We start from the raw sequence: 22,078 nt of genomic DNA, 5'->3' as shown, positions 1-22,078 counted from the left end.
TAGTGTGGGAAATGGTCATAAGTCACTTTTTTTAGTGCCGATGTAACTGATCACTAAGTGAACTTACGACTCAGTGGCCTTATACCTTTTTCACCCTTAACGACCTCACGGCAGCATCCCCATGGTCCTGTGGTCAGAATTCAGAGGCTTGGAAATTGGCATGCACTTACGATGCTCCCGGGGTCACGTGATCCCCTTTTGCGACCTTCTGACCAGCAAAATGTGATGGGGAAAGACAGATTCACTTTAACAACCCCGTTACTAACTTCGCAGCTGCAGGGATTCACATAACTGTGGCAAGAAAGGTAAAACGGAGCAAAATTCGCTTCTAACACCTGTCTGGCTCAGCAAGAGAAATTTTTTGGGCTTGGTTGTGGTCTTAAATCGAGGACTACCTGGTGGCTGTGCAGCTCTTCTCACTTTTTCTTCTTTTTCCCCGCTACGGCTGCCTTGGTACCGGGCATGCTCTGAAGCGAAGTAGGAGATTCTTCCTTCGGAGGAGATTGGAGCTGGCTCAGACTTTCCTCCATTTCTCGATTCAAACTCTCCTCCAGTTCTAAGGCTGCTTTTTCCGCTGCCGCTTCTTCTAATTTTCGGGCCTCCTCAGCTTCCTTCAGAGCCTGGAGCCTGCCAACAAAAACAGGAGTCTTCAAATCCTAAACTGCAGGGAGGATTAACTTTGATCTTGAAGTTACTGCCCAGTTTTGACCCAAAATCACTGTTTTCCAAATTGGAGGATCTACAGCAGTGTTTCCCAACCTCCGTCATTTTAAGAGAGGTGGACTTGCAACTCCCAGAATTCCCCAGCAAGCCAAAGCTGTAGGAAATGCTAGGATTTGTTCCAACCAGAATTGCATTCAATGAGCAGCCAAAAATCAGGGTTACTTTACCAACTCCTTTCAGTTAGCTGAACTGAGGCCAAACAACCACATCGTGGTTTAGGTGATCATGGCTCCAAACTAGCTGGTGGGAAAGGAATGCATCCTTGTGCTACAGGTTTGATCCAAATCAACCCAACTTGGATCATGGATGGTTGACCATATGGAGAATCCTTCAGTTTGCAGTCACCGTCTTGGCTACTTTCAGAGCCCAACGCACCATATTCTGTGTAAACAAACTACCATGGCTTACTTGGCCTCTTCTTCCTCCTCTTGTTTTTTCCGCAAGATTGAGAGTTCGGCTTCTCGGACTCTGTTATCTACGATGGTTTCGTTCACCAACTGCAAGTTCTTGTAGTTGGCGAAAAACCTTTTGACAAAAAAAATGTACATCTGACTCATCCAGAGGTTGAGCTTATCTTTTTCCTCATTTTTCTCTTTTTCGAGCTTTTCTGGAAAAGAAAAGGAAAAAAAAACGGTAGCAGGAAAGACAGGCCTCTATATAAAACCACATGGCAAAACATGTAGAAGTTAAGGTTTTGCCAAATATTCTCCAGAAAAAAGGTCCAAGTAGCCTAGCATTATTATTTTTTTCTTCTGTTCAACCGTGTCTTGTTTCTCAGAGACTGCGTGGATAAGTCTCTGCGGTTTTCTTGGCAAGGTTTTTCGGAAGGGGTTTGCCATTGCCTCCTTCCTAGGGCTGAGAGAAATGGGCTGGCCCAAGGTCACCTGGCTGCCTTTGTGGCTAAGGCAGGACTAGAAGTCACGAGTCTCCTAGTGATTGGCCCAAAGTCACCCAGCTGGCTTTCATGTTTTAAGGCGGGACTAGAACTCACCGTCTCCTGGTGACTAGCCCAAAGTCACCCAGTTGACTTTCATGCCTAAGGCAGGACTAGAACTCACCGTCTCCTGATGATTGGCCCAAAGTCACCCAGCTGGCTTTCATGCCTAAGGCGGGACTAGAACTCACAGTTTCCTGGTGATTGGCCCAAAGTCGCCCAGTTAGATTTCCCAGCTGTTGGGACTAGAACTTAACAGACTCCTAGTGACTGGCTTGAAGTCACCCAGCTTGCTTTCATGGCTAAGGTGGGACTAGAACTCAGGGTCACCCAGTTCCCAACCTGATGCCTTCACCACTATACCAAACTGCCTCTCTAGAATAGGATACAGCTAATCTAGCAGGCTGCTGACATCGAGGGAAAGCTGGACGACATAACTTTCCTGATTCTTGCTCTATATTTTTCCGATAAGACCTCCTTCTCCCTTGCGCCTGGGGACTAATTTGGCAATCGTTTGTGGGCATTAAGTGTCAATTTGGAGTCCGTCTGGAGGCTGTTTTGAAAGCACTGGCACTACACAATCCTATTTTTCCCCCCCCTCCCATTAACACACACACAGCAAATCAGTTTAACAATACAAATTGCGGTACCAAGTTAAATGGAATGCCTCCGGATCAATCGAAGGATTTTGAAAAGAATTCCTTCCCCCCTCCCCCCCCTCCCCCCCCAAAAAAAACCTGATCAGGAAAAATTGAAATGAATCTTAAGTCTCAAATGTCGAACTGAATGGATGCTCTGATCTACGCCGCCTCTTAATGACGTCCCCTGCAAAGCTCAGGACGGGAAGCTCATAATATCCTCTTCTGATATTCTTTGACTGCCCTCCAGTGAGAACACTGGTGCTTGCAGAAATACCCACATCCAATACACATTCCCAACTCTTAATCGAACAGCCTGGAAAGTCCATTTGAAACGGGGGAAATTGGGGACTATAGCAGAGGAATGGACTCACTGGAGAAGAGCCTAACGCTGGGAAAGGTTGAGGGCAAGAGAAGAAGGGGACGACAGAGAAGGAGGTGGCTGGATGGAGTCACTGAAGCAGTAGGCCTGAGCTTAAAGGGACTCCAGAAGATGGTAGAGGACAGGAAGGCCTGGAGGAACGTTGTCCATGGGGTCGCGATGGGTTGGACACGACTTTGCAGCTAACAACAACAATAAATCGTAAGATACAAGCAACAAAGTTATAGTCGTAAGAAGGATGGATGGATGGATAGACAGACAGACACAGATTCATTCATTCATTTAGAAGATTTATATGACTGCCCAGTGGTCTTCACTGGAGAAGAGCCTCATGCTGGGAAAGATTGAGGGCAAGAGAAGAAGGGGACAACAGAGAACGAGGTGGCTGGATGGAGTCACTGAAGCAGGAGGCGTGAGCCTAAATGGAGGAACGTGGTCCATGGGGTCGTGATGGGACGGACATGACTTCGCAGCTAACAACAACAACAAGCAGAGGACAAAACTCACCCAAATCCAGAAATTATATATATATATATATATATATATATATAATTTTATATATAGGGGTGTGTGTGTGTGTGTGTGTGTGTGTGTGTATGTTTCTCCAGAAGAGACCAAAACAGTTTCGTAAGCTAATGTGAACAGATATTTACTTCCCTTATGGCTCACCGCTTAAAAAGCCAACGGATTAAACCTTGCACGAGTTTTCTTCCTTTGGAAACAGAATCTAAGTAAGGGATATACTTAGACTGTAGGGAGGAATGTAGGAAGGCAGGACAAGAGGCAACGGACGGAAACCTATCAAGGAGCGAACCAACCTCGAAATCAGGAGAAATTTCCTGACAGCAAGAACAATTAACCAGTGGAACGGATTGCCTTCAAAAGTTGTGGGCCTTTCACCACGGGAGGTTTTGAAGAAGAGGATGGGCAAGCATTTGTCTGAAATGGTGTAAGATCTCCTGCTTGGTTGGACTAGATGACCCACAAGGTCCCTTCCAACTCTGTTATTCTGTCTCTTTGGCTATTTGGTTCTGTTGAGTTCTTCAAAGCAGAATCTTCACCCCAGCCTTCTGCGAACCCAACGCTATCCAAGTTAGAGGAAACCTGGTCTGCTACTGCTACTGCCTTGGGTTTCCCAAAACACTTCGTAAATCTCACACCTGCTAATTCCTTCAATGGAATTTTATCCAGCTTCCCTCCTAAAGCTGGCAGAGGTTCAACGGTTGCTTCTTTCTCTTCCAGGATGGGAGAAAACACGACATTCACAGCTATGCCTGGAAAAACAAAACAAAAACAGAAGTTAATGAATAATCAAATAGCGCTTTGCTTTGTATGTGTGTGTGTGTGGGGGGGAATCTCCAGTTATGTTGACAAAATGCAGAGTTGTGATTCCTTTCCCCACTAAAGAGAAGCCGATGTAGATCTAGCAATTCAAACGTCCTCCGGTAGCCAGCTATAGGATTACACACGGCACTAAACCTTGATATATTTTGATTCCATCTTAGATGGTGAATAAATCAGTTTCCTGTTTTGTAAGGCTGGTGTGTGGTGTTTTTTTTGTGTGTGTGTATGTATGTGTGTGTGTCGGACACCCAGCTGGCAATGCACAAGGCAAACCAGGGTACCAACCAATCATAGTCAGCTGGGAAGGTCGCGAAGGGTAATGGCACGATCCCGGGATGCTGCCGCCATCATCATAAATAGTTGCCCAGCACCCGAATTCTGATCGAGCGAGGACGGTAAGGATACTGCAGTGGTTCTAAGGGCAAGGCCTCGTTGTAAGTCTGTGCTGTTTGAATGGGGGTAAGTCAAGGGCTATTTGCAAATTGGAGGGACTCCTTGCCAGAGAGCAAAGAGGCGGTGGAGCTTGGAATGTGTGGTCGGGAGGAAAAGGGCAAGGACAAACCACGGAGTATATCTATATTAATGCAGGTGGTTGCTTTAGTCTGGCAAGATTCTGTCTGCAGGTGAACAGCAGCAAAGAAACTACTCTGAAGTAACTCCTTGGGTTGTTCTTGGTTCTTTGAGCCTCACATTCACCAGGACGACTTACCCTGGTGCAATTGCTCTATCTGGAACATCGCCCCCGGAAAGGGCAGACTCTAGTTCTGTCCTCACTTATATTTCTCCGGAGAGCCGGCCAAAGTTTGTAGATTATTACAGCTTGGATGTTTTGCACTCACTTTGAGAAGAGGCAGTTTTTTCTTTGCTGTGGGACTTCCCTTTGTGGGGTTTCTCCTCTTTCTTCCCTTCTTTGCTTTTGCCTTTCTGGATAAAAAGAAAAGGTGAAAAAAAAATATAGGATAAATCGAGGAAGGAAAGACAATCAGCCAGTGGAACAACCTACCTCTAGAAGCGGTGAATGCTCCAACACTGGAAGTTTTTTTAGAAGGGACTGGACAGCCATTTGTCTGAAATGGTTATGGGGTTTCCTGCCTGAGCAGGGGGCTGGACTAGATGACCTCCAAGGTCCCTTCCGACTCTATTATTATTATTATTATTATCATCATTATCCGGTTGAGCTCCGGATGGCCCCCGACCTTCGCTCCTTCCGGTGCAATCTAAAAACGTATTTATTTGAGCAATCCGACCTGGTTTGATGGGTTAGGGCAGGGGTTTTAATATGTTTTTAGTTATTGTTTTAAATTTGGGCACTATATTTAATTGTTTTTTAACTTTTGTATTCTGCTTTTATATTTATTGCCCTGTACACCGCCCTGAGTCCTTTGGGAGAAGGGCGGTATAAAAATATAATAAATAAATAAAATAAATAATTATCATTATTGCTGCTGCTACTACTACTACTACTACTACTACTACTACTACTACTTCCCTTCTTATGGCCTTCAGATTTCTTGGTCTTGCCCACTTCCACGAAATGCACAATCTTGCTTGAGGAATATTTGGGGCCAACTTGAATGGCGGTGACATCTGCGCCTTCATTGCTTGCTTCTTCACTGCTGGTGCTTCTAGTATGAATTGACTACGAGGTTGAAAACAGAACGCAGTGTGACTAGAAGAAGGTAGCGAAGGCACTTAAATGTTCCTGTCCTGTCCCCAAACTGTGGCCAGGGCCAGGCCAAACAGCACCTCTCAGCAATCACCTTGGAGAAACAGACCTCGTTAACCACTTGATACAATTTGGCATGTTGTCAAAGGTTGCATTCCCACAAGGCAGTTGGCAACTGGTTTTCCACAACAGGGGTGTCCAACCTTGGCAATCTTAAGGCTTATGGACTTTGACTCCCAGATTTCCCCACCAGCATGGAATTCTGTGGGGTTGAAGTCCACAAGCCTTAAAGTTGCCAAGGTTGGACATACATGCACTAAACCAGGGGTTTCCAGACTTGGGCCTTTGATGACTTGTGGACTTCAACTCCCAGAATTCCTCAGCCAGGCACGCTGGCTGAGGAATTCTGGGAGTTGAAGTCCACAAGTCATCAAAGGGCCACGTTTGAAGACCCCTGCACTAAATCAAACACGCAGGATCTGCTTGACACGCTAAGCCATGAAAAACTTTGTCCAAGGCCACCACAACTTAAACATAGCCTGCGACTGTTTTGTCTCTTCCTGACTTAGTTCTGTGAGGACATCCAAGAGATCCGAACTGGACTCACCTGAGGAGAGGACAATTCCAGAGGCAAAGAGGCAGTTTCACTCCTTTCTGGCAGCGGGTCTGGTCTGTAAGAAGCTGTCACTTCTTGGGCAACCTCTTCGGCCTGCTCCTTCAACATCTCGTCCGTGACATAAAGAAGGGCACAGTCTACCAGAGCTTCAAAGAACTCAAGGAAGACAAGCTGAAAGAGAAACCAAAGAAGAGGAGGTCGAGCCAAGCGGTCGGAGAAGTCCCACTGGAGAAGGATTCAGGGATAAGATATGGGCAAGGAATCAAATCTTGAGGACCAGGCCAAGCTTGAGGAGCCGAAGGAGACACCAGAACGCAAGTGGACTTAAGAGGATTGAGGGTCTTCTTAAAATCCAAAGTGCAAAAAGTCCACCTGAGTTATCCAAGCCTCCATAACTTTCTCTACTGAGTGGCTCTGGTAGGAAGAAAAAAAAAACAGGCCTTGGAGAACAGTTGATGGAATTGGGTATATCTAGTTTAACGAAGAGAAGGGTGAGGGGTGATATGACAGCAGTGTTCCAATATCTCAGGGGCTGCCCCAAGGAAGAGGGAGTCAAGCTATTCTCCAAAGCCCCTGAAGGCAGGACAAGAAGCAACGGATGGAAACTAGTCAAGGAGAGAAGCAACCTGGAACTAAGGAGAAACTTCCTGACAGTTAGAACAATTAACCAGTGGAACTCCTTCCCTCCAGAAGCTGTGAATGCTCCAACACTGGAAGTCTTTAAGAAGAGACTGGAAAGCCATTTGTCTGAAATGGGATAGGGTTTCCTGCCTGAGCAGGGGGTTGGACTAGATGACCTCCAAGGTCCCTTCCAACTTTATTATTATTATTATTACTACAAAACAAACAGCCTAACATCAATACCTGGGAAGAGACTGGAAAAGATAATAAAAAACCCCATCTGAACATCTAGAAACGAAGCTATAACTAGAAGCCAGCACGGGTTTGTTAAAAACAGATCATGCCAAAGCAATCTTATCCCATTCTTTACAAAGTGACTAAATTAGCAGACCAGTGAAATGCTGCGGACATAATATATTTAGACTTCAGTTTGGGGTCCTTTCCAGCAATATTCTATTCTGAGCCTTTTTCCTGAAATTGTCAATCCCAAAATCTTTTTTTTTTAAGTTCCTACCTCGTGCTCCAGATTGACCGTCTCTGCATCGGAGACAGAAGGATGGTCTTTAGCCAGAATGTCCACAACCTTGGTGGCTGTCAGCTGTTTGGTTATCAGTCTTAAATCCTGAAGATAGAAACCCCACAAAAAATGGTGGTTAGTTATAGCCAGGCTTGCGTGAAGAGTCGCGTTTTGAGGATTGATTTATGTGCCACCAAGTTGGTGTCACCTCTTGACCAACCAGAAAGTTTTCTGGGATGATCTGTCTCCAAGCTGATCCTTTAAGGCGTTCCAACATTATTCCATTAGCCCTTCCATTGCACTAGCGTATGACCTTTAAGCTTATTTATTTAAGATATTATTTCTTTTTCTTCGTGGGATTTGGGTTTTAATACAGTGTGAAGCTGCCCATGATTATGCAGACCTAATGACTGTAATTATTTGCCCAACACTAAAATCTAAGTTATGGCTAAAAGTTCACGCCAGCTTGGTGGCCCCTAAACCAATCCTCAAAATGTGATTCTATCTAACAGAATGACAGAGTTAGAAGGGACCTTGGAGGTCTTCTAGTCCAACCCCCTGCTCAAGAAAAACATTTCAGACCAATGTTTTTCCAATCCTTTAAAAACCTTCAGTGTTGGAGCATTCACAACTTCTGGAGGCAAGTCGTCCCACTGATCAAGTGTTTTAACAGCCGTGATGTTACAAATGAAGGCAAATATACACATCCCGGGATAACGTTGCAGGATCCAGTCTGGGTCAGCCACTGGGTCCCGGTGACCGACCCAGGTTAGATCCTGCGGCCTTGATGTTCCATAATGGCTTCCCACCAGATCAGGCAAAGTTGGTTAGAGATCTGCTGCTGCAGCTTCTGAGAGTTAAGATTTACTTTCAACATCCAAAGGAAGTGCCTCATCGTCATTGTAGGTTCGTAAGGAGGCAGAGTGCTTGGTCGACAGAATGCCTGGAAAATCTCCCAGCACTTATCGATGTAACTGAGCGCATAGACAGCTTGCTGTCGGTCACTGAACAATATACCTGTACAGGTGAGAAGAAGGTGAGCTGATTAGTACAGGGATACATAATAATAATAATGATGATGAAGAAGAAGATGATGATAATACTAACCATCAGTGCCAGTCAATTTGAATGTTCAGTTGACTGAGGTTCATGTTTAATGAATAAAAGATAATAATAATAATAATAATAATAATAATAATAATAATAATAATAATGATGATGATGATGATGTTAAAATTGAAGGAACTTTGGAGATCATCTAGTCCAACCCCCTGCTCAGGCAGGAAACCCTTTATACCATGTCAGACAAATGGCTGTCCAGTCTCTTCTTAAAAACTTCCAGTGTTGGAGCATTCACAACTTCTGGAGGCAGGTTGTTCCACTGGTTAATTGTTCTAAGTGTCAGGGAATTTCTCCTTAGTTCTAGCTTGCTTCTCTTCTTGATTAGTTTCCATCCGTTGCTTCTTGTCCTGCCTTCGGGTGCTTTGGGGAATAGCTTGACTCCCTCTTCTTTGGGGCAGCCCCCGAGATATTGGAAGGCTGCTATCATGTCCCCCCCTGGTCCTTCTCTTCATTAAACTAGAGATACCCAATTCCTGCAACCCAATTCCTTATATCTTTCAGCCTCCAGTCCCCTGATCCTCTTCGTTGCTCTTGTCTGCACTCTTTCTAGAGTCTCAACCTCTTTTTTACATCGTGGTGACCAAAACCAGGATTCCAAGAGTGGCCTTACCAAGGCCTTGTAAAGTGGTATTAAGACTTTCAGGTGACCTTTGTTATGTATGGAGTTTAGAACACTATAAGCGACAGCTTAACCGATACCACTAGGTGGCGCTGTACCGAAACTACTGCTAAGGTAAGGGTTAGGTTTTCGGCGGGAAAACCAGGTTTGAATTGGCTGGAAGCACACCTGGCCAGGTATAAAAGAGCACAGGTAAACCCTATCCAGCCAGTACAATCTACCTCCTAATAAAAGACGGTTATGCTGTACTCCTGTGCCTGGCGTCATCCATGCGTTCCAGAACCCACTACACAATAATCTTGATCCTATCCCTCTGTTAATGCAGCCTAGCAAGTTGGACAGTGTAAGAGAGGAAACTGGAGGAGGTGAGACAACCAACCAGCTATGCAAACCTCGACCCTACCTTTGACACGGCAGGCGTTGGGACAAATATTCTTGACCATCAGCTTGGAGAAGCATTTGAACAGGCGGGGACTTGTGTCACTACGGTTAGAGGAAACCACCGTTATACATCTGCTGTTGGAAAAGTTGGCGAAAACAGCTTCAGAAATTCAAAGTGGGGGGGGGAAATCCAGTTCTACATCTGAGGTGCTATCGCCAGTCAGTTACGTTACGTTGATGCGGTCCGGGGTCAACCCAACCTGGTCCTTTCCATACCCGGCTCAATCCAAAACTTAATTCTGGGAGTTCAGTCCCAACTCATCTGAAGAGGGTTGAGTGAGAGAAGGCTGGGCTAGATTCAAAAATGTAAAGCCATGGCTTTAACTGAATAAAAAGGCCACTTTAATTCACTGGACGGCACTAGAGAAATAATAAGATAAAGCCTGCCCTGAAAATGAGCTGCAGATGGTAAATGCCATCCCTAGAAGAAACATCTTCTACATGTCCTACACATGAGCAGGGATGCTGCTTCCAAGGGGATAACAAGGTCCATCACGTCAAAAAAGAGAGAGAATGGTTTATGCTTCGGTCCAGTGCTGCCATTTTACTTTATTAATCAGGCCAACCCAGGGTTACATTGGTGATAGCCCTGATTCACCAAGATCGGTGGTGAGCAACCTATCGCCCTGCAAGTGATACCAAGACATAACTGCCCACATTCCTCATCTTTGGCTCTCGTCGTGATTGAGGTCATCCGGATTGACCAAACAGCGAGCAAAACGTTGACCTTGCAGGATATTTTTCCAGGTGTAAAACCTACATCGTTTGCTCTCAGGACCCACCCCAATCCACATCTTAGGAAAACAAAAACTCTTGGAGTCAGTTCTAGTCCAAAAGGAATTTTGACTAGGACATGTTTGGTTGTGGAAATACAAGACAGGACCTGGTATTGTTTTACAGATTGAAACTTTATAAAGAGTTCCCAGTTCAACCCCCACCTTCCCTCAACCCCATTTGGTCAGCCCCCCATCATTTACTTCGTGTCATCCCTTTCATGGGAAAAAGGGAACTTTGGATCTTTACGGTTATTGCCTTCTTCCTTTACAGATTCAAATGGAGACACAGGCCAGATGCCTTCTTCCCTAACCCTCCCCTTTGTTCCCCCAGTTCAAAAGGTTTCCCTTGGTCTTTGAAATAACCTAAGGCAGGCTGAATCCACATCCGCTCCTCCTTCCTCGGGAGATGGCAGAATCCAGGGTGGGGGGGGGATAATATTTTAAACATACATTTATGAATGTGATATAAATGGATTCTGACAGAAAGCCCTCTAAACTGGAAGCACGTCTGGAAACTCCAGGCCAGCTGTGCCCTCAATCGGATAGACGAGGGCATCGGTCTCAATTACCAGCTCATCGACTGCACTCTACTTACTCGAACTCCTTGTGGTAAATGTGGAAGGACAAGTAAATGAGGTAGGTCAAAAACATCCTAAGGAGCAAAGTCTCGTATGGAGAATGAATCTCTTCCAGTAATGTTTTATCTGAAAAACACAGATACCGTCATGCACAGACACAGAGGGAAGTTATCTGTCTGTCTATATGTATCCATCATCTATCTATGCGTATTCTCTTTCTAGCCCATCTCCATCTACTTTTTATCTATCTATCTATCTATCTATCTATCTATCTATCTATCTATCTATCTATCTATCTGTGTCATCTATCCATTCTAATTATCTGTCATACTTTTTATCTATCTATCTATATCTACCTACCTATCATCATTTGTCATCTATCATCTATCAATCCATCCTCTATGTCATCTATCATCTATCCATCCTCTCATCTGTCTGTCTGTCTGTCTGTCTATCTATCTATCTATCTATCTATCTATCTATCTATCTATCTATCTATGTGTCATCTATCCATTCTAATTATCTGTCATTCTTTTTATCTATCTATCTATCTATCTATCTATCTATCTATCTATCTATCTATCTATCTATCAATCTCTACCTACCTATCATTTCTCATCTATCATCTATCCTCTATGTCATCTATCATCTATCCATCCTCTCATCTGTCTGTCTGTCTGTCTGTCTGTTTATCTATCTATCTATCTATCTATCTATCTATCTATCTATCTATCTATCTATCTATCTATCTATCTATCTATCTATCTCTACCTACCTATCATCATTTGTCATCTATCATGAATCCATCCTCTATCTGTCATCTATCATCTATCCATCCTTTCTGTCTCTCTCTCTCTATCACTCATCTGTCATCTATCCAACCTCTCTACCATCTGTTTATCCATCCATCTATCCACCTATTATGGGCGGGGGGGGGGGAGAACTGAATGAAGAAGGGGTAGAAAGAAAACAAGGAAGGAAAAAAAATAGAAGAGGAACAGGAAAAAGAAATAAGAAAAGGAGAAACAGAAGGAGATGATAAAAATGGAAAAGAGGCAGAAGAAAAATAAAGATAAGGAAAGAAAATTAGAAAAGGAAAAAATAGAAGAAACATAATGAGAGCATAAATTAAAAAGCAAAAAGAAAGGAGGGGGAAGTAAAATTCAAATCTAATTTTGAACCAAATTAGGGGGGGGGCACTGTTCCTGGAGGCACTGCAATACCAGGTCAATGCGTGGAGTGGGTGGAGCAAGCCCCTAGTCCATCTCCTGATTCCAAAAATCCATTTAATACACAGTCCTCAGATAGAGGACATATCAGATATTAAACTGATAAGAACAGATACTACACTTGATCTTAGCCAAAAGGCCGAGAAGCGATAGCCAAGGATGGGAGGGGATGCCAAAGGCTTCCCTTCTCTGGAAATTCTGGGTTTGGGAGACAGCATCTGAGTTGCCTACGGGCTAAAGGCCAAAGTCAGGTCAGGCTGATTCCTGCGCTCAGGAGTATCCTCTGAGAACGCATCGTTTTCAAACCCCACCCGAATGAACTCCTTCCAGTTACGACGATCTGCAGAATTTATCAGACTTTTCTGGATTATGTCAAATTTGGGACTTTTCTGCTTTCCCCATTGGTTTTAGATTTGCATTGCTCCACCCCTTCCTCCCCCTATCTCTTCATGATTGGTTAAGTTTGTTTTCCATGCGTTGCTGCTTCTAAAGTTTCGGAAACTCTTTAACTTAGGTTACGTATTATTATTATTATATTATCTTCTACTTCAAAACAACAACACACAAATGGGTTTTTTGCAAATCATGGTCCCTCCTGCAGAGATTTGGACGTGAATTTTTTTTTTTAAAAAAAGGGGGAAATCAGTGTATTCATCTCTCCCAAATCCAACTCATTGCTTCATGTTTCTAGTTCTCTAAACCTTTTGTCGTTTCAATCCTTTTTCATTCCTTTCTTGCAAAAAAAAAAGCCATTTAAAATATTTGGAAAAATTTCCAAAACGAAAGAAGTATGCAAGAGGGAGGGGAGAGAGGAAAAATCCCATTCCTTGCAAAAGAACAGTGTGAAAATTTGCATTTGAATGCTTCGAAATGGCCGATCAGATTATCTAGTAAAATGCAAAAAGTGTGAGTAACCCAACTGCTGGGCGCGTTAAAAATAGTGGTGGGGGGGGAGGAAGAAAATAAGAAAGAATAGAGGAAGGAGTTGCCGCAATCTATCAAAGGAAGTGAAGTAAACCTTCCATTGAGAGAGCTAGTTTGATGAACTGCTTGAGAAGCAGGCTAAACACCTGGAGACTGTGAGTTCCAGTCCTGCCTTAGGTAGGAAAACCAGGTGAATCCTCCTTTCTCAGCCCCAGGAAGAAGAAGAAGGCAAGGGGTAACCGCTTCTGAAATCTTGCCAAGAAAACTGCAGGAATCTGTTAGTGAGATCAGTTTGCTGCAGAGGTTAAGGCGCCAGGCTAGCAACCAGGAGACAGTGAATTCTAGTCCTGCCTTAGGCACAAAGCCAGCTGGGGGAATCTACGTTAGGCCAGTCACACTCTCAGGTTTGAGAAGAATCAGACAATGGCCAACCATTTCTAAAACCTCGCAAAGAAAACTGCGGGGATTTATCCAGGCAGTCACCAGGAATCAACAATGACAGTTATGGTTCCGACAGATGAAAATCTTCAAAAGAACCTTGAGACTTTGTTTACCTTAAAGAACCTTTTATTCGAGTAGCATAATATCGGCACTTACATAATCGAAGCCAAAAGCTGAATTCCCCTCCCCTGGGCACCTAGGATCAAAGCACAATTCCTCCTCCAATTTTACAGTCATAAATCACATTCCCCAATTAGCTTGAAGCCCGGGCTTCCTCTCCATCCGCCAATTCTTTATCATCTCTTATTTCAATAACCTTGGTTCTCACACTAGGTTCAGTGTTATTATGTCTAGCTAAACTCTCATTCGCATCCCCCCCCAGCATCATCTAAACTCTAAAAGCAAAAGGAAGAAAATGGCTACATTTCCATCTGTTGTCAATGCAAAAACATCCAATGTTAGCAGCGTTGACAATGATTTTCACACACACACACACACACACACAGAAACACACAAATACACTTTCCATTGATCCTCCCCCTCCAGGAAATCACTGGAGTTGTTAAGTTAGTAACATGATTGTTAAGTGAATCTGGCGTGTTTCCCCCTCCCCCAATTGACTTTGCATATCAGAATTCGCAAAAGGGGATCACGTGAGTCCCCCGGATATGGCAACGGTCATAAATTCGTGCCGGTTGCCAAGGGTCTGCATTTTGATCACGTGACCGTGTGAAAAAACAGCCCTCGGTCGCTTTTTTTCCCCCCAACGCCACTGTAAATTCAAACGGCCCCCAAATGAAGTGTCCCTAAGTTCAGGACTGCCTGTACGATGCTTAAATTTTGGGAATGTTAGCAGGCTTCTAATGGAACGTTCCCTTGCAATGGCTCCAGGTCAAAAACCGCTAATGGCTTACAAAGCTAATTAGAGTTTGGGATAAGCCAGGGGTTGTAGTAGAGACAGAGCCATCACAAAGTAAAAAAAAAACATGGAATGGCCTGTAGTGAGAAATAAACACACACCGTTCAGAATCCGGTCCATGGAGGCGAGCGTCTGGTTGCAGTAATGAAATCTGCAGTCCTTCAAGAACCTCCAGAACTGAAGCTTGGTCATCAAGAAAGTGTTGTCCAGGGAATGGTCGTAGCCCAGGCTGCTGTAAAAGGTGTAGATCCTCCTCAACTCGGAGATATATCTCAGCACAGCGTATTCGGTCTAGGAGAAGCAAAGCACAAATCAAGAACTTAAAGAGAAGAGGATTGAGATGGCCACTCGTGATATTTTATGTCATGGTTCCAACCGACGAACCCAACCAAGCAAACACCTTCAGGACATCCCAACCTCCTAATGTAAAGCTTTATGGAGTACACCAATTTGGCACATTGTCCATGGGGTTGTGATGGGTCGGACACGACTTCGTAGCTAACAACAACAACAAGGTCACAGAGGTGTGCAGACCAGCTTCCCATACCTGTTTCATTTCATCTTCCTTGTCTTTTTCCGGAAATATAGCCAACAAGGTGGATAAATCTATTTCGATGTTTGGTCCTGCCGAAAAGGAACTCCTCGAATGATCAACAACTTTGACGCTATCTAGGCAGTGAAAAAGAGAAAATGTCAAAGGCATCCAGTCTCTACTGCAAACGTCTTTTAAAAGTAAGACCCAGTCGTGAAAACAGAGGGCGTTCACAGAAAGGATGAACGCAAACACAAATAAATCCCTTAAAAAAAGATACTTGCGTTCTTTCAAAATATGCCTTTACAAATGCATTCTTTTCTTCGGTACTTTGAAACTTACTCATTATCTTTTATGAGCTATGGTGGGGATTTTTTTTCAAGAGTGTGGAGGAAAACTTGTCGAAACAAGTTGTATCGACCAATATTGCACCCATTAAAATTGGTGGATCTCAAAACATACTGAGCAGGGTATGACCTGATTAATATTTGGATGGGACGCCTGCGGCCGTGAAGTCACCAGAGGTCTTCGGGGGGGGGGGTTAAAGGGAGCATCTTCGGCAAAGCTCACCCAGGCTCATCTTTTCTTCCCTCTACTTCGAAGCAGCTCACCTATGCCAGAAAAACCCTTCAGCGGAAGATTGCTCAGTTCTTCCATGTTGGTCACGTCAATTTGCAAGGACGGGCACTCGGCGATGTGATCGTAGTTGAACTCGCCTTCGTACACCCGGCCGTTCTTGAAGACCAGCTTGCCCTGAGGGAAAAAAAAAAGTAATTGCTCGTAGCTGTTCTGCTCTTTTAAAACCTGGTCTTTTTCAGCTGCTGTGAAACGTTCTCGCTCTTTCCGGGACGTCTCTGCGCTTACCTTGCCGTGCTTTTTGTTCAGCACCCATGCCCCATCGTACATGGCGCCGCTGGCAAAGAAGAATTTTCCGTGTCCATGCCGATCACCGTTGACGAAATCTCCAACGTACTCATTCCTTAGGGGGTACTGTGACCCAGCTATCCTCTTCAGATACCAGGTATGTGTACCTTGCCCGTGCTAGGGAAATAAACCGACAGAACGCTCTATGGAGCAGTGTTTTCTCAATCTTAGTGGCTTGAAGGTGTGTGGGCTTCCACTCCCGGAATTCATGCTGGCTGGGGAATCCTGGGAGATGAAGTCCACACGTCTTAAAGGTGCTGAGGTTGAGAACTACTGCTTGTCCTATAGGCCAGGGGTCTCCAGTTGTGGCAACTTTACGACACTTGGACTTCGACTCCCAGCAAATCCTCAGCCAGCAATTCTGGGAGTTGAAGTCTACAAGTTTTAAAGTTGCCAAGGTTGGAGACTCCTGATCCATAGGTTCTACGGAGGGAGACATGTGGACTTTTAACACATGTAACTAGGCCAGGGTGGGCAACATTGGCTCTTTTATGACTCATGGACTTCAACTCCCAGAATTCCTGAGCCAGCCATGCTGAGGGGGAAAGGGAGAGTTTCCAAGCTGAGCCATGCTGCCTCAGGAATTCTGGGAGTTGAAGTCCATGAGTCATAAAAGAGCCAAGGTGGCCTACCCTGAATTAGGCCATTGTTTAGACATCTAAATGAATTCTATATCCAAACTTTGAGGAACAAGGTATAGAGAGACCCTCAGGTCCATACAAGGACTAAGCCGTAACCATCTATGATGGTGATGATGATATTATCCATTCAGTCGTGTCCAACTCTTGGCGATTTTATGGCCCAGTTTTTCCACATCTTCCAATCTTGCACTACTACTTGTGTCAGTTTGATGGTCTTCAGCCACCATGTTCTTTGACGGCCTGGTTTCCTTTGACTGCTAACTCTTCCCAACATAATTGCTTTCCCCACTGAATTCCCCCACCTGACCTGGTCATAACTATGTATAGTTGGAGGAATTGGGAAAAGAAGAACGGTTCTATTTGGCCTCACCTGTATACCATTAACCCAGCTCCCAGTATATTCCTGGTTAGATGTTAGCCACCTCATTCGTCCTTCTCCATGGCGCAGGTCTCTCTCCCACTGCCCTTCGTACATGTTTCCAGATTTGTAACTGTTCGAAGAGACAGAGAAGAACATCAGAACCAGAGTTCAGTAAACAGAGGAGCATTATTTTTATTGCTAAGCACATTGATTTGTGCTTTAGATTGTAAGCTGCCCTGAGTCTTCGGAGAAGGGCGGGATATAAATGGGATTAAAAATAAAATAAAAAAAAATATTTTTAAGACAGACCAGGCCTTCCCAACCAAGAACCATCCAGATGACGGTTCAGCTCCCAGCATCTCCATCTAAAATAGCCCCCCCTTTTTTGCTGAAAATTCTGGGGACAGGAAGTCTGTGTAGATCAAATGTACACACATCACAATCTTTTGTCCCATTAAAAAAAATTAAAATATCCAGAAGCAGTTTTCTTCAGGAACACCATTCAGTTTGAAGCCTTGTCATCCCTTCCCTTGATCCTAAAACTTGGTTTCTGGGCCAAATGTATTTCCTAAAATCCCATAGTTGCATTTTAAAAATGGGGGGCGAACATTCTTGTGATCCAGGGTGGACAATACCTAAGGGACTGCCCCAAAGAAGAGGGAGTCAAGCTATTCTCCAAAGCATCACCAGAAGGCAGGACAAGAAGCAACGGTTGGAAACTAATCAAGGAGAGAAGCAACCTGGAACTAAGGAGAAACTTCCTGACAGTGAGGACAATTAACCAGCGGAACGACCTGCCTCTAGAAGCTGTGAATGCTCCAACACTGGAAGTTTTTAAGAAGAGACTGGACAACCATTTGTCTGAAACGGTATAGGGTTTCTTGCTTGAACGGGGATGGACTAGATGACCTCCAAGGTCCCTTCCAACTTTATATTATTATTATTATTATTATTATTATTATTATTATTATTATTATTATTATTATTGTTGTTGTTGTTGTTGTTGTTGTTGTTGTTGTTATTTTGTTGTTATTATTATTTTGTTATTATTATTATTATTATTGTTATTCTGCTATTCTGTTATGCAGCCCCTCCAAAAGTGTCCATCAAATTCCAACCTCCTCACAGCGAATAAATTATCGTCTTACCATCTTATTCCCCATCCGCTTTTTACATTGTTCACAAAGTCTCCTTCGTACCAAGAAGAACCCGGTTCATTGTAGTAAATGGTACCCTGAAAATCAACGGCCACAAACACTTTTGAAGAGCTCAAGAAAACTCTTTTAAGCATCCTCCATCAGGTTTTACACAAGCAAAAGACACGACGAAGCCTTACTAAAAACATTTCGGATCATCCATCAGTCTCCCAGTAAGCCAACTCCAAGAGTTTAACTCTTTGTGGCTGTTAGAAGGAAAGGCCAGGAAGAGGATTTTAAGCTGATGCTGGATGGGACAGCCCTGATCTACAAAAAAGGAGAGCTTTCTGCCCGGAATCCAGTTGTGGCAACTACAGATAACTTCACACTTATAACCGCAACGGAGCTCAACATTTCTGTTGCTAGGCGAGACGCTTCTTAAAGTGAGCTTTGCGCCCATTTTCAAGCCATTTTTGCACAGTTGTTAAGTGAATCGCTGCACCTGTTAAATTAGGGACACGGTCGTTAAGTAAATCTGGCTTTCCCCATTGGCTTTCCCCAGGACTCTGCAACCGTCCTAGATACATGCCGGTCGCCAAGCGTCTCGAGTTTTGATCACGTGACCCCGGGGATGCTGCGGCGGTTGTTGAGTGTGAAAAATGGTCATCAGTCCCTTTTTGCAGTGCTTTTCTAATGGTCACTACATGAAGTATCTACGAATTGTTTGCCATGTAATTGTGTTCTGTACTTTTGCCAACGTGTAAAATTCTAGGTGGGACGTAGCTAAAAGGGGCTGATCTGCCTCTACGATTTTTAAAACTTGGGTTGTATGATTCAATCTTTTAGCTTTATCTTTGCATTAGGAAAAAAAACAGCCACGCTGCCTCCTCAACAGGGAGAAAGCGACTGTTTTTAACAAATGTGAAACCAACTTTTTCCTTCAGATTGTACCAAATTACCCATAAAACTTGCGTTGTGCGTTCTTTAAAAAAATAAAATAAAAAATGAACGATTGAGGGCTTCCTGTGTGTGCTTCCAGGGCCTACCTTTCCGTGTCTCTTGCCTTCCACCCACTGGCCAATGTACGAAACGGGATAGGTGCCGCATTTGTACATGCCGAAGCCGTGTCTGATCCCGTTCTTCACTTCGCCTTCGTACAGGCTGCCATCCGGCCACTTGTAAGTGCCACGATCCATCTGCACGTTCTTGACGAAGTTTCCCTGCAAGTCAGGAAGATTTTACGCTAAGCTTGTAAGCCGCCCTGAGTCTTCGGAGAAGGGCGGGATATAAATGGAATTAAAATAAATTTTAAAAAAATATAGGAGAGAGGAAAAAAGGCTCACTCTCGTCCTTTCCACTGGAAAGGTAGGAAAATTCGACAACGCTGAGCAGGAGTCTCCAAAGAGGGCAACTTTTAAGACTTGTGGACTTAAAACTCCCAGGATTTCCCCCAGCCAGCCATTTCATACAAGGGGTGGTCCAATCACTTCTTTAAAAAACTCCAGTCATGGAGCACCCACATTTTCTGCAAGCAAGCCGTTCCATTGATTAATTGTTCTAACTTTGAGAGGTCCTTGGTGCTCTCTGAGATGGCTGGTTTTCTTGCAGACATTTCATTACCCTAACTAACATCATCAGTTGCTAGTAAGGAGTCCTTACTAGCACTGATGTTACCTAGTTAGGATAATGAAACGTCTGCAAGAAAACCAGCATGCTCAGAGAGCACCAGGGACCCCTCATTTCAACCCTGAGCTACAAATATTCTCCTTCATTGTTCTAATGTTCTCTTTAGTTCTAGGTTTATTTATTTTTATTTATTTTAATCCCATTTATATCTCGCCCTTCGCCGAAGACTCAGGGCGGCTTACAATTTTAAAGCACAAATCAATGTGCTTAACAATAGCCTTCATTCTATGTATATGCCTGCTTATTAGGGCTTTCGGGGGGCCCCAGCAGCATTATTACAAAGTCAGCTTAATTGCCCCCAACAATCTGGGTCCTCATTTTACCTACCTCGGAAGGATGGAAGGCTGAGTCAACCTTGAGCCTGGTGGGACTCGAACCTGCACTAATGGCAGGCAGCTGGTGTTACTTAAGGAGGCATTAGCCCACTGCTCCACCAAGGCTCTTTTAAGGTTGCTTCTCTCCTTAATTAATTTCCATCCGTTGCTTCTTGTCCTGCCCTCAGGCGCTTTGGAGAACCTCAATCCTAAATCTGGCGTCCGTGCTTGCAAGTGTCCATCTTTCCTTTGTTCTGATTTGCAAGCAGTTGCAAATCTGGCTGAGAGTGGAGCTACGCACCTCGTACTGCACTCCATCGTTCCATGTGTAAGTCCCTCGCCCGTGCATAAGTCCTTCCGAAAACATTCCCTACAAAATGGCAAAAAGCCAATGAGTGGGTGCCGTGATTCCTCAAATCACAGAACAGTAAGAAGAGTCAGATCCCCGCCTCTCTGTCAAAGAGTAAGTTGGCCCTGGTTTCCTCACCAGGGTTTAGTTCAGGCCACCCTTTCAACCCCCGTACAGGAAATAAAAGAAGCTAGTCTTTAAATCCACCCTGCTCCTGAAGGAAATAATGAAACGGCCTGTCACACCAAGGGAAATTCTATATCCTTCAGATTTCACACAGATGTTGTCACCTTGTAGATGTTGCCTCCTTGAAAATAGGCCGTTCCTTCCCCTTCATATAATCCACGGATCTTTTCTCCCTCGTAACTATGGAGAACATAAATTCAAGATGAAAACTCGCCCGAATTAATAAATCATACTATGGATGCAGCCATTTGGGGGCAGGGTCAAGTCAACTTGTGCTGGCCACCCCCACCCTCCAGACTTATTTTTGGGGTAGGGCTTATATTAGGCCCACCCCAACAAAAATCAAGCTAGGGCTTATTTTGGGGGGAGGTGTGTGTCTTATTTTGGGGGAAACACAGTAGACCAAACTGGCTCTTGTGTTGTGTGAATTCAGCTGTTGCGGTGTGCTCGCCCTGGATTATGCTGTAGCAGAGTGAGCAAAACAAGCCAGGATGGTTGATTTGGCAAAAGACTTGTTTGTTTGTCAGTTGGTTGGCTGAATTACTAAATCTGTATGCTGCCTGTCTCCCTCTCTGTCCAAAACTGGAAGAAGAAGACGCTTTCAGCCACCTGCCCTTTCTCCCAGATATCTGGGGATCCCCACACCGGAATTTCAACCCGCTGGCGAGGCCTTCTGGACGCTGAGGATCCAACACATCTGGAGGGCCCAAACCATCGAAAATCACCATCGGGGACTCAGCCAGGCTCCAAAATTAGTCAGAAAACTCCTCGGATACCAGTCCCCTGTGACTGTGCCCTAGCAAGACCCGGGTTTTACCTTTCAACAATCAGTTGGGTGAGGATGGGTTCTTCGTACTCAATGGGTTCAGGGGCAAGAGGAATTTCGGGGGCTTTGCTTTCTTCTCTGGAAGCTATCCGACTAGCCGAGTGCTCGTCCCCTTGGTCTCCCAGAGGTGGGACATTCTGGTTGGAGATCGCTAACTCGATGGAGGTGTCGTGGGCTGGAGGAGGCGCGGCCTTCTCGCCCTTTTTCGCTGTCTTTCTTCTTGTCTTTACCCATCGCTCCGTCGCAGGGCAGAATTAGGGGTCCTTACAAAGAGGGGAGCTCCTATTTCGAACCTCAAGGTGGGAAAAGAAATATTTTGTTAGGAGACTTGCCCAGACTTCAGAGGGAGAAGTGACTGAACGAGGTATATGTAGGTGGCCCTTGACACATGACCACAGAGAGAGACCAGGATTTCAGTCACTAAGCAAGGTGGTTATTAAGTGGGTCTTGCTCAATTTTGTGACCTTTTTGCCATGGTTTTTAAGTGAATCACTACAGTAGTTTAATAATAATATAATAATATAATATAATATAATATAATATAATAAATATAATATAATATAATAATAATATAATATAATATAATAATATAATATAATATAATATAATATAATATAATATAATATAATATAA

General features: G+C 44.2%; 1 protein-coding gene across 1 annotated transcript; it reads right to left on the bottom strand.

Moving 5' to 3' along the window:
• Positions 1 to 416: 416 nt before the first annotated feature.
• RSPH10B (radial spoke head 10 homolog B) lies at positions 417 to 21,679 on the bottom strand (the record flags this gene model as incomplete). The annotated part of the gene is given in 21 exon segments (XM_083372446.1): positions 417 to 627; positions 1,132 to 1,322; positions 3,836 to 3,951; positions 4,861 to 4,945; positions 5,523 to 5,660; positions 6,295 to 6,474; positions 7,439 to 7,546; positions 8,310 to 8,458; positions 9,586 to 9,665; positions 10,995 to 11,103; positions 14,592 to 14,781; positions 15,038 to 15,159; positions 15,634 to 15,775; positions 15,887 to 16,063; positions 16,958 to 17,078; positions 18,097 to 18,182; positions 19,131 to 19,304; positions 20,386 to 20,454; positions 20,724 to 20,799; positions 21,437 to 21,651; positions 21,653 to 21,679. Coding segments are annotated over 21 exon segments (2,766 nt in total).
• Positions 21,680 to 22,078: the final 399 nt, after the last annotated feature.

Source organism: Vipera ursinii, assembly GCF_947247035.1.
Source record: "Vipera ursinii genome assembly, chromosome: 13".
Lineage (NCBI taxonomy): Eukaryota > Metazoa > Chordata > Lepidosauria > Squamata > Viperidae > Vipera > Vipera ursinii.
This window is presented reverse-complemented; position numbering and strand designations above follow the sequence as displayed.